Consider the following 18,994-nt stretch of genomic DNA (forward strand, 5'->3'; position numbering starts at 1 on the left):
TCTGAAGTAATAGCAATTTTATTAACAAAGGATAAATTTATAATGGCAGGTTTTCAATTTTATAAAGTAAATAGCCCTTTCAAAGGAAATCCCGGAAATAATGTTACTTTTAAAGTTTACTTTAATAATAATTAGAGAATAAGAAAAGCTTAAAATTAGTGTATGTTGATTTTCCTGTAGAATATTGAAATTAAATTAAGTATTCAAATTAAATAACAAATTTTCTTTGGTATTTTTCGGTCATTAATCGGTAAATCTTTCATAGATTTTATTAATTATTAAGATAACAATTATTTTTTTTTTGAAGCGTCAATAGCGCAATGGTTTACGGGCTGCCTAGCGTAGAAAGTCGCAGAATCGATCGTGACCCGTTGTTGTCCCCACTCCTAACATGAGTGATAAGCTTAAAAGGAGGGGTAAATAGAAATATTAGTAATTTCTTAATTAATTTGGGGCATTGCTAAAATTCTCTTTAAAAAAAATAAAAAATAAAAAAAAGAACTTGACATCAAGAACCGTTATTATGAATAATTAAAATAATTCAACCTTGAAATTTTAATTGTATTAAATATATATATAAATTGATTATCACACTACAGTGTATGGAAAATTAAAAATTCTAAATTATTTTTATAACATATCTCATTGTACCAGATTCAAAGCATATATTTAAATTTTAGCTTTGTATATGTATCCATCGTGAAAGGTCGAGATCGGGAGTATTATTGATCACGCTTGCAAATGCTAATTTTCACTTAAATATTAGAAAGTATAGTGCTGCATACATTCAGTGTTTCTACGAGACGGGGATATTAGTTTTATTTGTATTTAGTATTATATTTTTTAAGTCATATGCCACCTGATGTTAAATTTTCACCACTGCCCATAGACATTGGTACTTTAAGAAGTATTAATTCCGTATATCACCAATGCGTCACCAACCTTGGAAGCTATGACGTTATATCCCTTGTGTCTTTAGTTACTTTGGCATATAACATTTCAGTTGCCATGAAAGCGTATTGAGACTGTTAAGAGCTGAGATGGTGTTCACGTGAAACAAAACACGACTTTTCATGGACTGTGTTTATAAATCATCCTGCGCTCGGTGTTAAAGGAAAACGTCGCAAGTAAATCTTCACGTGTCGGATGAAATTGGTATAATTACAACAGCAGTGGTATATACTTTCGCCTCTTTCTAAAAAAAGCAACCATCCAAACCACGAGGTTGATCTTTTCGTCTGCCTTTTCTTATTTTAAAAATTAAAAAGGTGTTATTTATTTCATAAAGATAACATCTTTGTTATTATGTTGGCAACACTTAATAAAGCTACTGAAAATAGTTCTTATAAATCTTTTCTAAAGAAATACTTAAGTTTAAGGAATGGTACTTTAGTTTAAAGATGAAAGAAATTCTTGTGATAAATTTTAATTGGACAGTCTTAAGAGTCTTCTAAGTTAGTCCCTTTGATGTTACATTAAACTGCAAGACAAGAAAAAAAAGTATCACATTTACAGCATACACGTATAATTCCAAAGAACTTTTAAAAGAGGTTGTATAATAGTATAATAGTAAATACATTGAATTATTAATAGTACATTCGTCTCGAATAGACTGTATTATTTTATACAAGATTGTTTGAATAATGAAAAGCGTGGAGTTATATTGCGTTCATTTTTAATCAGAATATAAAATTAATTATTTTTTTTATATTTACGAAAGAATTATTTAAATGTATTAAAACAAAAATTAAAAATCTAGTTGTAAATCATGACTGCGTGGAATTATGGCAGGAATTCTAGCAGCATTTGAATCGCAATTCAGATCCTTTGGACGAAAAATAAACCCTCCTCTTACCAATAACACGAGTTGCAATATGCACTTAAATTGAATCTTTATTAATTAAATATAAAATCAAATTATGTAAAAAAAGTATGTAGGAAATCTCTCTAATATGAATCTGACTTTGAAGTAAGGCTTAGTTCGTAGTCTGGTCACAAAAGTCACACTTGAACTTCGATATTTCTGAGTGGTTGCCTTCTGTGATAAGAAATGAAAGATTTCTCTCATAAAGCAAGATTTCTTCGTTTCATGTTTTGAACACACAGTCGTTAAGAATAAGGACTCGAAATTATTAACACAACACAACAATAATATTTCCAACCAATAGTAATTAAAATGTTGTCAGTAAGAAAAAACATATTTAGGTAAAAAAAAAATATAAATCGATATACAAATTTACATAATATGGTTTTCTAATTTTTACATGATATTTAATGATGATCGCTGGGCAAAGTAAATAATTAGCCAACTTAAATATATTGAAAAAAAATCTCAACCTATTTGTATTTTTACGTCGAGTTTCGGAATTGTTTCCACAGAGTAGATGATTTGATGTCCGTATTAAATAAAAAAAGGCTAAGTAAAGTAGACACATGCAGATTACCTCACGATGTTATCCTTTCCGCCAAGCGTGAGATAAATTATGAGCACAAATTACATGACAATTTAGTGGTGGTGTACTGTCAAACCCAGGTTTGAACTCACAATCATCTGTGAAGATGCTCGCGTTCACATTATTTTAAGACTTCATTTCATTTAATAATCTGAATTTTATTTAATAAAACGAAGTATGATTATTCTCAACGACTGTATGTCAGTTCGCTTGAAGAATAGATCCATTAAGTTTATTTGCGGACATTTCCCGGACTTTGGGTCGGGTATAGGATGATGCATTGTCCATTCTCACATTAAGTCTAGATATAATGGTAGTATTATGGGGCTAGTTAAAATTTATTGAAAATATATTGATTTTCTTTAATAATTCCCATTGATGGTTTATGGTATATGTATTCGGAAAATCATGATTATTTTCCAATTTACGATCATGACAGCGTCATCGATTGAGGGGCCTAGTACAAACCTCATATACCTCTTCATGGCTTGACTAAAGTTGTTGACATTAAACCATGAAGTATGTCAGTAAAATGTGTATGACATCACATTACTTCCTGACTGAAATTAGTCAGAAAAACATTTGATTTAATATTTCCAATAAGACTATTTATTCCAGAAAACATTACAGGAGACAGTTTGTACAAAAAAAGTGCAGTCTGTTCCTAAGTCGTTATCAAAATCTTACATGACCAGAGATTTTATTTATATCAATTAAAATATATTCGCTAATGACAATAAGCATCATCAAGAGTCACAAATCTATAGATAAATGTCAAAATATCCTCAATATATCTGAATCTGTAAGAGAGTCGAAACATCAAAACACGATCGTAAAATGACAGAAAGTGTTACGCGAAAATGAATATAATTATCATAACATTTGCAGGAAGCATGGATCAATACAGCGTATCATCGTATTTGGTTTACGACGTTTCATGAGCGAGATACGACGTGAGTGAACTGTTGATATTTGACAATAGCCAATTGAAGATTGGGTTCATTTTTGATTCTAAATCCTTTATTGACCTCTAATAAATGTCGTACTGACTGATTTTGGTCACGACGACCAACCAACTACGCAGGATATAGTATAGTAAAAAGTGTGTGAACAAACACAGAAGCACTATCATAATCTCGTGGGGCGGCAAATAAGGTGTCGACCGAAAAACTCAATTAACTTCTATCGACGTAGGTTTTGAACGCGGAACCTCGGAATCTGTTTTATTGTTATCTTGTCTGAATTAACCTTTCCAAGTTCACTAGACCTTCGCTCACGATCAGTAAAGCTATAATTACCGCTAGTAATTATATCGTCTTAAAGCTCCTCCATAAATGACACCTAAATCTGACCCCGAATAATTGTGAAATGGCCTGGCGCGGGATGATGGTCCATTATCTCGAATGGGCGATATTCTCAAAGTATTCAAGATGAGTTTTAGTGCTGCTTAACGATAATTATTGTCTTGGTTGAAGGAATGAAACTTCATCGGCTCTTAGCTGTTATTAAAATATAAATTTCTGAAGTAGTCCTCACGAATTCGTTCATCTTGTTCCTTTGTTATATTTCTTGGTGCGAAAATATTAAAAAATTAAGTTTAAAGTATAAGTCTATAAATGTCTCACTGTTAGGTTAACGCCTTCTCTCCTTAAGAGGAGAATGAACAAATGGTCGAACTGATGGTATGTGGTCAACACATACGTAAGAAATTTTAATCATTCAATTTTAATCTTAGGAACTAACAACAATTAGGAAGGAACAACAATACTAAGTACTGTTGCGTGGCGGTAGAGTATATCATGAGGAAGACTCAGTTGAGCTTGCATAAAGCTCTACAACCAAGTTATGTAACATAGGCGACAATATAACAGTATCATGGAGGCGGTATTCCTTATCACTCAACTTAACTTCGTCGTACTTGAGCTCATTCCTTCGTGTTAATGAAACTAAACTCTTGTTAATCAAAAGATTTTTACATTTATTTTTCAACATGTGAAGTAACATATTTAAAAATATAATCCCGAGCCAAAACTTTAATATGTAAAATCAATTGCCGAAGATAACTAGTAACAAGTTAATCAACTTACACGCTGTTTAACATAAACTAAACCGTCACTCTTTTAATGTAAGTGAAACCGGTCTTTATCACTCGACGTTTAGGGCTATAATGGCGTGTGATAAATTAAGGGGAAAGGGGTGAAGAAGATTAATTTAACTATAATGGGAATCCTCCGAGCGTTCAGTTTGTAGGTGCTTAAGTAAAGTTTATTATTAAATTAATTTGTTGCTCATGTTATGTAGACGTGATACGCGTTTCAATTTATATATCTATAACTAAATAGAAAACGTAAAGTAAGGGAGTACACTGTAAGGGATTACAGTGGAATATCTAGTGTTGGTACGACCCAGTTATCAGATATTCTACAGCCAATCAGTAATATTTAAGTGTTCTTGTGTGAAGGTGTAAACGGCAGTAAACCAGTGTTACTACATGCATAACGGTCATAACATCTTAGTTCGCAAGATCGGTGGTGCATTGGCGATGTAAGTCTTATAACCTAAAAAAGCGATCATATCGGCGGAAGGTAATATAACAAGCACTGTTCACCTCTATTAATATCAACTCCTCATTGAATTCTTAATAAATTCTACTTTTATCAATCCTATCGCTGAATGTTACTCGAGTCAATCAAACGCTTACCAATAATCTCTGAATGAAATCACCATAAAAATGTTTGCTTCGCTAATTAGTTAGTTTTAGCTTATTCATATTTATATAATAAAGTGGTTCGAATGAGTTATTTTAAATAAATTATAACTTCGTAATTCACTCGTAAAACAAGCGATTTACATTGATACGCCATTTTGATACGTAAATACTATAAACGTATAAACATTACATTCAATGTCGTACATCACATTCTGACAGTTCACGCTCGCTCTGCGGTGTGTTTCGAGTGTCTTCTTACAGAATAGCCCTACTTTAAAACTTTCTTAAAGTCCTGATTGAAATTTAAACATTGAAACCGTGCTATCAAATATTTCGTCTCTCTTTCCAACTTATCAATTTTTTCATTGGATTGAGATTGTAAAATAGAAATAGAGAGAGAATTATTTTGATGACGAAACAGCCCTACGGTAGAAAAGTACAGATTAGACCCCATCCTCCATTAAAAAATACAAGTACCTAATATTAATACTTTAATAACAAGAGTTTTTTTTCTGGCTTTTATTTGTGCCAAGAGGACAAAGGTTATTTCGCCAATGTCACGTGCGATTGAAAAGACTTATTGCTGAAATAAAAATAAAAACTGTCACATTTAGTGACAGCATTTGTCATTAAGTAAAAAAAAAAAATAGCTTGGAAACATACGTAACGACGATAAAATATAACGAACGCTATTTGTTAGTTAAAAAATAATATCCTTACCTTCAGATTGGGCGAGTGTCACCGCGAACAGCGTAACAACCGTCAAAGAGTACGTTAGTGCTCTCATCTGTAACGGAAATACGGAAGTTAAAAAAAACAAATAAACGATACAGATAAAATAAAATAAAGTCCATCACTTTTCTTAATTTACAAAAAAAAATTATGATATAGGTTAGCGGACGAGCAAATAGGCGGATGGTGAGTGGTAAGTGGTCACCATCGCCCATAGACATGGCGTTGTATGAAATATTGACATTTCCATGACATTTACATGACATTCTATTCATCCCTTGTGCCTGTAGTTACACTGGTTCGCTCACCCTTCAAACCGGAACACAACAATACTGAGTACTGCTGTTTGGCGGTAGAATATGTGATGAGTGGGTGATACCTACCTACCTACCTACCCAGACGGGCTTATACAAGCCTTAACATCAATGATTGTATATATGGATATTAATACTAATACTATAAAAGCGAAAGTAACTTTGTCTGTTACCTCTTCACGCTCAATCCGCTGAACCGATTTTGATAAAATATGGTACGCAGATAGTTTGGATCCCGGGGACCATGTTTATCATGGGTCCAGTTTTAATTCACCCTTCGTAGGGGTAAAGTGGAGGTTTGTGTAACAGTAACTTATTCCACCACACTACTCCAATGCGCTTTGGTGGATACACTTGTGGCAGAATTTCGTTGAAATTAGACATTTCCTCACTATGTTTTCCTTCCGAGCCTCGCACGAGATGAATTATAAACACAAATTAAGCACATGAAAATTTGTTGCCTGGTTTTGGACCCGCATTCATCGGTTAAGATGCTCGCGTTCTAACCACTGGGCCGTCTCGGCTTTGGGTTTGTGTGCTATGGGTAAAGTTTTATAAATTTCTCGCTGATTAAGTCGCATGTTCGGTTAGTATTATTATAAATGTGGAAGTAAGTTTAGCCGTAAGGCTAAACCGCTAAAGCGAATTTGATGAAATTTGTTATAAAGCAAGCTTGAACCCAAAGAGAGGACATAGGCTTATTTTTAAACCAAACGCCTGACGACCAACCTTTAGAAGGCGAAGTTGCAAGAAATACTCCTCTATATATTCTCCTGGGATAAAATATACCCGTGCCCTAGAAATTATACTGGTTTAGGGCACGGGTTAAACTGGCTTTAAATTTAAATCAACAGTAAAAGAGTGTATTTATAAGCATACTTGAATAAAGAATATTATTAAAAATGTAAAATTATAATAACATAAGTAGGGATAAAACTTTAATAAGTTTATTTTACAGTTTAATATATACTTACAAATAAAAATTGTTACAATTTTGTGCAATTAAATAAATAAATGTTAGCATTTAAAAATAAATGGAAACATTACGTAAATACAGATACATTCCAGCTTTTTATAATTTTTAAACACTCTTTCTTAGACTTATTCTTAACAATAAAAAACCTCATTTTAAAGTCGTACAAAAAAAAAGGAGAAGCAAAACTATTACTTTTAAAAAGAATACTCTTTGACGTAGCAAAAATTTGAACCAATTACCAGAGTAGGACTTAAAAAAGGAAACGTACATTTTAATGGGCTTTTTAAAGTCGAGTATTTAATTCAGTCACTAGATGGCGCTAGGAGCACATAATTACATCCGACGTGATTGCGGCTGACGGTATTTTAAACTATTTTTTTTTTTTTTGTTGAAAATCGCACTAAAAAGGAAGTACCGCCTGACCCGTACTGAAATATCAAATTGTCAATTCAACTTGGTGGAAAATGTTTCAAATTTGACTGAATTCTTTGGGCTGATTTTTTTGCTCGTTGCATTTTGAATAGTGGATTTAATATTGAATTTTTTAACTCCATTATAATTTGACTTGATTTGTGTTATTTTTGAATAGGTTAAAACTAAAAATTAAAGTACGCGCTACACAATTCAATTCGTTTAGTGCAGATTTATATCTATTTTGATTTGTGCAAACTCTTCAGCACCTCAAATCGCCTTATCATGCAAATTTAATTCCTTAAGCTAAATAACAGTTCATTGATTACGACATGCAGCACACTGAAACATTAATCCTGACGGAGAGGTCAGTAATGTTTTTCTTAAACGTTATATTTTTACGTACTTCAAAATTATCACGTCTCGTCTAGTGATACGATGATAAGTATAATTGGAACAAACACTCTCTGCTCTGATATTTCTTTCAAAAATACACCTTCTCTCGATATCAGTGTTATACTTAATCAAATATATGTATATGTTATATAAAGAAATAAGTTGACAAAATGATTTAAGCCAAAAGAATCTTTACTAATGAAAAATAAGAAACTCAAGAAAGGAAGTATTTGTTTAAACCAAAATAGAATTTTCTTACAATTGACACCGTACAGGAATAGAAGAAGCAAAGTACAACGAAGTACGACTACTTATTAAATAGTATGGTAAATAATCTTAACCACTAATAACATTATAAGATATATTAAACATGGCCAATCAATATTGGGAATTAATTATGGCCGTCGTGTCTGTAGTTCCAATATGACTAACAGTATAAAATATTGCTCGACATTAAAATTTTCCTTTGTTTTTACTAAAAAAAAGTCTTATCTGATAAAATCTCTGATCGGTATTCTTATCTTTATTCGATATATCTATTAAATCATAATGAAACGAAATCGTCAAAACTCCAAAACCTCAATGAGACGTTTCCTTATAATTGGTGAAAGTTTTGGGACAGAATTTTACGATGTCAATTTGAAAGGCAATTAATATCTATATCAATTAAGAAGTTTAATTGCCTTCAGCGTCTGTAATAGGCAATTTATGAAAGTTCGTACGAAAAAAAAAGAATGTTCAAGGTAGAATTTTGACTGGAAAAGTCACTAATTCGCCGTAAAATTCATTTGATCGATTCGTGGTTTTAATGATTTCTATAATTTACTTTTCAGAGTCGACTTTAATATGAGACTATATTTAAAAGACACCTAAGAGTTTTTTGTTTTATATATTAGACAATTTGCGATCAAGGAAATAGTAATGTTTCATAATAAAACTAGCTACCTATCCCGACTTCACACGATCACTATGACCCAAAGTAGGTAGGTAAACTTTTAGTTTGAAGATTAAACATAAAAAGTTTTTTTTTTATGGTAAACTTACCGGTGAAAAATTCTTGACTTTTCTCTAATGTACAAGAAAAGTACACAATAGTACAAAAATAATCAAAGATAACTTATATATTTGGTAACTGTAGACATTTTCTAGGAATTGTTACATTGACGGACCGAACGGTGCAACTTAGTAAAAGACTTAGGTTTGTTAATTGAATTGTTAATGAAGCTACTCGCCTGCGGAATATATACAAGCAAAACCCAACAGACGTTGACTTGCCTTTGTATATGTTCAATTTAATTATCATGACAACCAGTTGCATGACATAGAAGTTGATGAAATGCTTTATTAAGGTGTGAGGTACAGCCAATATGGTTTGTCAATAAACCTTCTCTATGATATCACACGTGTTAACTTTAATTGTATGTCTATATGAGATTAAATTGACATTATACATACATAAAAAAAAACAAAGCATCACAACAAAACTACTGGATGATAGGACCATCCCATTTATCTGAACTTCATTTGGATATCTGTCCAAAAATGTTCGGAATTGTAATTATTTCATTTTGTTAATTTTACCATCCGAACAGAGTTGAAAAATTAAAATTGACGCGCGTCGGCTATCGTCGGCGTAAGCAACGAATATCACGCTTATTAAAAAGAGTCACTGGGTATTAAAACAGATATGAAATGAACATATACATAAATATATCTCCGTATGCCCGAAAGTTCATTAATATGGGATGTAAATTGACAGTGAAAAGTAAATATGTAAATGGCGCACTCGATGAAGTGTTATCAGGTGTTCACGTCATTCGATTAAAAGAGAGAATAGATTTGAATAAAAAACAGTCCACTATGTCCCACTACTGGGTAATGGCGCCCTCTTTTTTTGAAGTTTTAGAGCTTACTCCACTATGATACTCAATGTATGTGGAAGATACTCATCTGACATTAGCAGATTTTCTCAATGTTTAAACACAAATTAGCAACATGACAACTCAGCGGTGCTCGCTCGTGTTTGAGCCCAGAATTTTTGGTAAAGTTTCTCGTTTTCTAACCATTTGACCATCTTAGCTCATAGAATTGAAATATTTTATTGCACATACGTACGTTATATGTAGTATATATTAGGTAATTTTACAAAAAAAAAGTAAATGAGTTATAGTACGATTAGAAATATTTTCTGGGTTATTTTTGATGGAATTTTTTTTTGGAGAGAAAAGGGTAAATCTAATAAAAATCCTACAAGGACATTACTGTCGCCCGCGGCTTCGCTTGCCTTTTAGCCGTTGGTCACCATGTGTAAGATATAAAGAAGTAGCCTATGATTCCTTCCTTGAAGTTCAAGCTACCTAAGCTAGTTCATAACAAATTTCATCAAATTTTATTCACTGGTAAGGCCCTAGAAGAGCGATAGGCAAACAGACAGAGTCAGTTCCGCATTTATAATATTAGTATACAAAGTGTTTTGCATTTCAATTCATGCTGTATGACATCGTGCAGACAAGTGTTCAGAACCTACCTACAAGCATAAGCATACCAAGGGATACACCTTCTTAGATTATAGAGTATAAAAAGTCCCACGTGTAATTACACTGGCTCACTCTGTATCTAAAGCGGAACACAGAAATAGAAATTGTGGATGGTATCTAGATAGCTCTACAAAAAAATATGTGTCCATGGACTAAAACAAAACGATAAAATGGTATATATTACTTGATTTTTCAAGAAAGATTTCAAGGTCAAGATATTTGTATAATATTTACTGTTCTATCACCAAGCGGCACTATCTCGCCGAAACCGGAACACGTCGTTCCGGTTTGGGCCTGTACTAAACCTAATAACAGTGAAAACATATTTTACAAATATTGTTTAAGAATGTAATGATTATATCCTTTGTTCTGATTCACTCTGATCACTTCCGATTGGAAATAAGTGTATTAACCTAAATGAACGGATATAGCAGCGTGACTAAAATAAACCATTCCAGTTAAATCTATCCGTTTGATCTCGCCGGCAGATTGAATAATTAATTCCATCATATCGTGCACTTTCGCAAAGTAATCATCAAATTAAAAAAAAGGGTTTCAGCTGTTTTAATTCTTAATCATCTAGTTCGCAGAGAATTGTAATATTTTCCTCCTGTAAACTCTGGGAATAATGATAGATTTTAGTCGATTGAATATATTTTAAATTTTTGAATGATTTCAAAAACCATTAATGTTCTTGAATGACGTCATTTGTGACGTCAGTACGTCGGTCGATATCTTAGTTACTTACACAGTAGATGTTTTACCATAGCCGAATAGAAACCGAGAAATCACGACCAATAACAAGAATCCGTAATCATTAGCAGTGGCTGCCAGATTATTGGAGTAAAAATATATTTTTTGGGCATATACCTTGACATATATGAATAAAAGTTCACTTTTTTTAGTACGAGTAATAAATTTTAATATCAGTTAAGAAAATATATTGAACTTTAATATGTTTAATGTATTCTCTTACCGGTATCTGAAAATAAGTTTTGTAGGTTAAACTTAAATAACAAAATCGATCGGTTTGTTGTAAAGACAGCGTTAATTATTTTTGAGGACTCGGTCTCGTTAGATCTTTATGATATTAACCAAGACTACTGATAACTCTTTCTAGCAAAATGCTGTCGTATTTAGTGATAAGTTCAGTGAGCCGTTGACTAAATCCTTAGAATTAGATATACTTGTTTCTCAAATTGAATTGTATATTTTATTATTCAAAATCGAGCTGATAGCTTGAAACGTCATCTAGATGTTGGGGTCTGATATGTCCATGTGAAGTGCCCAAGAATTCGGAATCTACAAGTAAATTCCTTCGAGCGCCTTTAGTCTCAAACATACAGACGGTGAATGGTTAAGGCGCTAAATACTGCTAGCACAAAGAAGAACCATTGTATATGCTCTTAATGCATTTTCGGGTTGAAAAGTGGGCCTTTTCTATTTCGCCGCTTACCATTCAGCTAAATAATACACATAAAAGCACATTTTGAAGGGCGAGAAATATCAAAAGTGTATATATACATTAATTTTATGTTCATCCACTTCCTTCCTTGAATGCCTTACTGGATCTTGTGTTTAATTATTCATACTACCGTAAAATATTCCGACGAAGGCTGAAAACTTTGAACAGGAAATGTTCGATTGTTTTGTTTCAAGGATATTTAATAACTCAAAAACTCCACTGAATGTAGGCTACCTAATAAAATGCAGGTGTGATCTTTACTACTTTTAGAATCAGGTCAAACATGACCAGCGTCAGCGTCATATTCACATCTCCTCGTTTTTTTCGTTCCAAAAATTCTTAAAAGCATTCCAAAGTTATGAATTTAGTGGTTTTACACTCACGTATCTCGGAAATTAAATAAATTACTTGCTCTTAATATGCTGATTATATTTTAAATGGTCGACTTCGAAGTATGACATTAAGAATATTGGGAGTGCGTAAGCCTGATTGAGATATTGACCTTTGAGGCAGAAAATCGTTCGAGAGTACGTTATATCAAAAATGAATAAATATAATCTGTTTTATAGAGCACTATTTATGAAACTATTTGTAAAAGAAATAAATAATTAAATATTGGACAACATCACATACATTACTCTGATCCCAATGTAAGTAGCTAAAGCACTTGTTTTATGGAAAATCAGAAGTAACGACGGTACCACAACCCAGGACAACATAGAAAAATAATGAACTTTTTCTACATCGACTCGACCAGGAATCGAACCCGGGACCTCGGAGTGGCGTACCCATGAAAACCGGTGTACAAACTCGACTACGGAGGTCGTAAATCAATAGTAATCATTAATTTACGCGTATTATATATTTTAATTGATGTAACTTACATAGTGTTCTTGTTTCTAGTTAATGTTATGTCCATAGCTTTAAAAACATATTTATTTTAGCTGAAAACATTAAATAGTTTTGTATAAAGCAATACTTTACTGTACGCTGCGATGGCAAAATAATTAATGGTCATCGAGATATCGTTAATAATTATGTTGACTTCGTTCAAATTGATATTTGATTATTCTAATTTTGATCAAGTATTTAAAAGCGATGTTTATAATACTTGTTTAGCAGTATATAAAGTAAAAAAAAATTGTAGTTGTTCCTAAAAATTACAATTATTTTGATATTTTGAAATACTTGGTAATTATTGTTATTGGTGAATTAATGATCTGCGTGATATTGTTATAGAAAACAAAATTCTGCCCAAGAATTTATCTATTTTTTACTTCTCGTGTTTGTACAGTGCTAGTCAGTGCTAGCAATATGATGAATTTTGTTGTGGTTGTACATAATATTTTTACAATCATACCAAGTCTCTCGCTGGAAGTATACAGATTCAAGGTCAATAGTTCGAATAGCTCGTTTTGGTAGAATGACTATAGTTTTAACTAAAGTAATCCATTTTATAAATGTGAAAGTATGTTTGAAAGCTCTTTAAGACAACGTCAAACTCTTATATCTCTAAGCCGATATCCATTTCGGTATATAACGTGCTATACAACTATGATCTTTATTTAAATCCTCTTCCATAAACTGCAAAGGCTGTGTGCAAGCACGTCTGTGTAGAGACCACGTTCATTAATTATTCTACCACAAAACAGGAAGCCAGAGCTGCATTCTAGGTTGTCGAGCCAGTGGGCCGGTGTAATTACAGACACAAAGGACAATTCCTCGATAGCTTACATTTGTAATAGACTAATTTTCTTTTGTTATACATAAGTTTCCAGCATGTCTGTCTGTGTATGTCTGTTTTAATGTTTGATCCCCAAATGTCTCCTCAGTAGATTATGAGACTAGCACATAGTCTCATAATCTACTGAGGAGACTTTCGGGGACTTCCATTGCATTTTCGTAAATAGACAGACTGATTCACGAGGAGCTTCCATGACATGCGCTGCTAGAATGAAGCTCTCTTACAATAATATAGGTTAGAATTATTCTTCTCTAATAGGTGTTCCGAGGAATTATTTGACATGGTGCCATCGACACCATATTTTCATCATCGCTCCTTTCGTCGCTAGAGCAAACTTCATTCAAACAGGGTCGCGAGAATTCCTTCTGCAAATGTGCAGCTTGTGGTAATTATTCCTCCTGCGGTCTTTTCGGGGCGCTAATAAGCTATAAGTTCATTTATGGGCTATAATGCATCGGCAACTCCTCTTATGTTGTGCTTGGTGGAGGGCTTTATGCAAACCCGTCTTGGTAGGGACCATCCATTTATCGAATATACTACCACCAAATAGCAATACTTAGTACTATTGTGTTCCGGCTTGAAGGTTGATTGAGTCAGTGTAACTACAGGCCCAAGGGATTCCACATCTCCCAAATCCCGATATTTTTATGCGCTAATGTCTATGGGCGGCGACCACTTTCCATAAGATGGCCCATTTGTCCGTCCTCTACCTGTAACATAAGAAAGGTATCCATGGGCAACGGTAAACCATTATGTGGACCGTCTGCTCATTTGTCACCTAATAGCTTAAATAAGAAAATATCCCCGATACAATAATCTTAGTAATCACTGAGAGGGTTTCACAAGATTTCCTTCCAGCTTTTCGGGAATCAGGGATGGATAGTTATTTTAGTAATATATTTTCGCCATATTGTGGTTTCGTGATAAGTATTTACGCTTTATTCATTTATAGCAATTCAAAGGGTAAATACTGCATTGTTTTTCCATGCGGTTTGAATCTGTATGGTAATTAATTATATTTAAATTTCGCTTCGTATTTTATTGTTTTCTATAATAATGATTTTGTTGTATATACTGTTTTTGTTACTTAAGTAATTCATCTGTGTGTGATCGATAAAGAATTTACAAAATATATTCAATTCAATCAAGAGCGCAATAGTGTACGATGCCGCCTAGTGATGTAAAGAGTCGCAGCTTCAATCCAGACCCCTTGGGCTATTGTCGTCACAACATCCCAGCGTAAGCTATAGGGCTAATTGGAGCGTTAAAAAGCAATATTAGTAATCCCTTTAATGGACTGATAGTATATGTAGATATAAAATAATTAAAAATAAAAATCCAGAGGGGGCGTTTCGTTACCAACACAAACCTTTACACCAAAATTATCTCCCCGAGGGGCGAAATAAAATAAAAAGTAGCCTATATAGCCTTAGCCATAGCCCTCATCGCAACTTAAACAGTCAAAGTACAAATTTCATCTAAATTGATTCAGCGGTTTAAGCGTTAAGCGAGGTAACAATCATAGTCACTTTCACATTTACATATTTAAATATGGAAAAAATACTTTAAAAAATTAAGCTATATTTTATAGAATCAATGTCGAGCAACTGTCCTATGTTATTTTACAACGAAGGTACGAATATAAAAAAAAAATGTTTTATTGTTGCCTTCACTCGTACACAAATTGAATGCTACCCACATCTGTTAATAGTAATGAACAAAGATTATGTAAACTAGATTAGTGTTACAGGTCCGGAATAAGGCTTCGAGGATAACAAGTCCTTTGTCATAGGGAATTTATTGCCTATTCAAATACAAGTTAGTGTGAGCCGAGATGGTCCAATGGTAAGAAAGCACATCTTAACTGATCATTGCGGGTTCAAATCTAGGAAACAACCACGGAATTTGTGTGGAAACCTGCATGTATAACTTGTCTAATTATTATTATATCAATTAAATTTTGCCTCATTGTGCAGCGTGGCGCAATAAGCTTCGTATCGTATCTTCTTAGCCTTAGTGTTTACTAATTTGTAAAACTAAAAAAATGTTTAAATTTTAATAAATATTATATTTTTAACTGTAAGCAGGGGTTTGTGCAAGTTCGTCAGGTACTTGTCAGTTATGGTACTCAATAGTAATACTTTATGTTGCTTTGTCCGGTTTGAAGGTCGAGTGAGTATAAGAATTTAACTCTTCAGCTCCTTTTTATTTGATTTTAAGTATTATTATTTTATGATTATTTATAAAACAAACATATCTGTCACAGATTTATTTGAGACACAATTTAAATCATTATTTTTTAAATCTTAATTTTACCTTTTATTTTTATTTTTTGGCGATTATTTGTGAGGTATATACATATGTATATCGTCTCAAACAAACTTTTTTTCATATTCATATTTGCCAACGTATTACCTCGCTGAGCTGCAATGTCACAATGTTTGAATAAACTTCTGAGTTATAGCGTGTGTACGATCAATACGATATGCTTTGAGGAAATTACCTTTAGAGTGAGGGTCTAAGCCCGGTCCGTCGTGAATTCACTGGCTCCTTGCATACGAAATCTGTAACAAAGTTATTATTTATTTAGAACTGCATTTTATGCTAACAATGCTGCTTACAAAATTTCCTAGAAAATTCATATAATATTAAAAGCTAGTAAAGCGTAATCAAAACCAAATCATTACATAATTAATAAAATGTATAATATATACATATATATTTATTATATGTATTGGTGTTTGCCCGGATTTGAATCAATAGTCTTGAGATTCCACGTCAACCGAGTCATCTCGTTCTCTGGGCGTGTTTTTTTTTTATTATTATTATTATAGACTCTTAGTTCAAACCCATCACCAGACGAAGTATCATTCACATTACATACATTTATGAATTGTTCGGAGCGGAAAGTTTAATTGAGGTGAGTACGACAGCGTCACTTGACCTAAAAAATATATTTACACGTGTTTTAACTCTGAAGCTTGTGAAGATTAAAATTTTCTTAGATACGTTTTAATTAACAGACTTAAAACACGAATGTGTTTCCTAATATATTTTACGTTTATGTTTGATTACTGGTAAGTTAAAAAGCTACAATTGCCAATACGTAACTAATTTTAATAATCCCTTACTTCACCAATACACCACCAACCTTGAGAACTAGATGTTATGTCCCTTGTGCCTGTAGTTACACTGGCTCACTCACCCTTCAAACCGGAACACAACAATAACAAGTATTGCTACTTGTCAGTATATATTATGATGAGGTGGTACCTATCTAGATGGGCTTGCACAAAGCCCTACCACCAAGTCAATGTCCAAAGAGTTAATGGCTTATCCACAATAAATAATAAACATTGAGATTAGTATAGCGTTATCTTTTAATTTAAAATGTATTTTACGTTCGGAGAAAAAATTCTGAATATTTTTTTTTTTCGCAGTCGTAAGTTACGATTTTACTCAAAGTCACGACTTTGTGTGTGAGAATTTATGAATCATAAATACCTAATTGATTCTCAATTAAATTTATCAGATGGCCAAATTAACCTCAAAATTCCCACTACTGGTTTAAGGCTTCCTCTCCCTTTTGGGAGAAGCTTTAGATCTAATTCCACGACGGTACTCCAATGGTAATTGGTTGATATTTATGTCGCAGTTTCATCAAAATCAGACTCATACAGGTTGTCTCACAATGTTCTCCTTCACCTCCGAGCACGAGATGAATTATAAATAAAAATAAAGCACATTGAAATTCAGTGATAGTGGAAAGTAGTCTGTTTTGAACCCGCAATCATTGATTAAAATGCGCGTGATCTAACCTCTGGGCATCTCAGCACAACATTCAATAACCTAACCACACCAACATTCAATTCGAAGGAAAAGTAACATCCGTATTCGCCTCGGGGCCGAAGTGACCGATAAAGGGTTACCAATATATTTCTACCCCTTTTTCACGCTTAAGTTTACGATACGAGGGACATTGTTAACCCAAGACGATTGTTATGGTTACTTGAAACGGGTTTTCCTTTTGCTTTTTTAATAATGACGCAAGCTCCCTTTCAAAGTGTACGCTTTGACATGAAAAGGGCTTTTTTGACTACTTTTGAAGGAATGTTTATGTCATGTTGACTGTTTAATATATATTGATGTTATAAATCATATTATAAAGTCGAAAAATATACTGAAATAGTTCTTTATCGATAACAAATCTCTTCTTCGTGGGGTAAGGTTATCTGAAGGTCCAGACAATTGTAGTTGAATAGCAATATTTAATACCGTGCTACAGTTTAAATGGTGAGCCAGCTAGTTATACAGTATACATGCCGTTTTCAATCCATGGTTGGAGGATATTGACGTTGCTCAACTACTAACAGATAACTCATTTATTCTTTCAGCTATAATTATAAATTTTAAATGTCGAAGATATTATATATTCATCCAAGCAAAACGTAAGTCCTTCAAGAAATACGTTCTACCATCCTTACTAATATTGTAAAGGCGAAAGTTGGAATGTATGGATGTTTGTTACTCTTTCACGCATAAATTACTGAATTGAATTTTAACCAAGCTTTTAAATTATATCGCTTACACATCAGAATAAATTTGTGAATAATATTATACCTGACCCCTAAAACGCGAGCGAAGCCGCGTACTAAAACTAGTACAAAATATAGCACCAACTATAAACCCTTGCAAATGAATTCTGGCGAACTGTTTACTGAAATCGTCTCCTATCAAAAGATAGTGTATCTTGTTATATAACTTCCGAACATCCGAAGACAAACCGAAGACAATACCGCAAGTCCAAAACTTGTATCGTATTGATGTAATGTTCATCGGGCTGTAAATGTAGGGCGCGGAGTGGGGTTATTCTGCGTCAGCAACATTTCGTAAACTACAATAGTTTTTCTAAGTCAGTTTGTTTATTTGAGTCAAATATCTGTACTAATATTATCAATGTGAAAGTCGCTGTCTCTCTCTGTTACGCTTTCGCCGCTAAACCACTGAAACGAATTTGTTAAAATTATGAAGTTGAAGTTAGCTTGAAGTCCAGGGACTATACTATGACATATACTACTTTTGTATACCTATTATCCTAATACGCAGATAAAGCCTCTATTGAAAACTAGTATGATTCTATATTTTTACTTACATGTTTATCAAGTGTGAACCCACCCCAAAATATAAATAATTCTCAGAATTTAACATGACCCATCACTTTTCAGGCCGATAATAACAGCAAACAGCAGTATAGCA

General features: G+C 33.0%; 1 protein-coding gene across 3 annotated transcripts in view; it reads right to left on the minus strand.

Moving 5' to 3' along the window:
* LOC125070085 (Ig-like and fibronectin type-III domain-containing protein 2) overlaps nt 1-18,994 on the minus strand; it is a 152,495-nt gene that overhangs the window by 34,375 nt on the left and 99,126 nt on the right. For all 3 annotated transcript variants that reach the window (XM_047679784.1, XM_047679785.1, XM_047679783.1), the window contains 2 exons: nt 16,242-16,302; nt 5,884-5,950 (listed from right to left, as the gene is read on the minus strand). In XM_047679784.1, the coding sequence (XP_047535740.1) occupies nt 5,884-5,950 (67 nt within the window). In that variant the 5' untranslated portion in view covers nt 16,242-16,302. The remainder of the gene's footprint in view (nt 1-5,883; nt 5,951-16,241; nt 16,303-18,994) is intronic.

This window comes from Vanessa atalanta, chromosome 16, assembly GCF_905147765.1.
Source record: "Vanessa atalanta chromosome 16, ilVanAtal1.2, whole genome shotgun sequence".
Taxonomy (NCBI): domain Eukaryota; kingdom Metazoa; phylum Arthropoda; class Insecta; order Lepidoptera; family Nymphalidae; genus Vanessa; species Vanessa atalanta.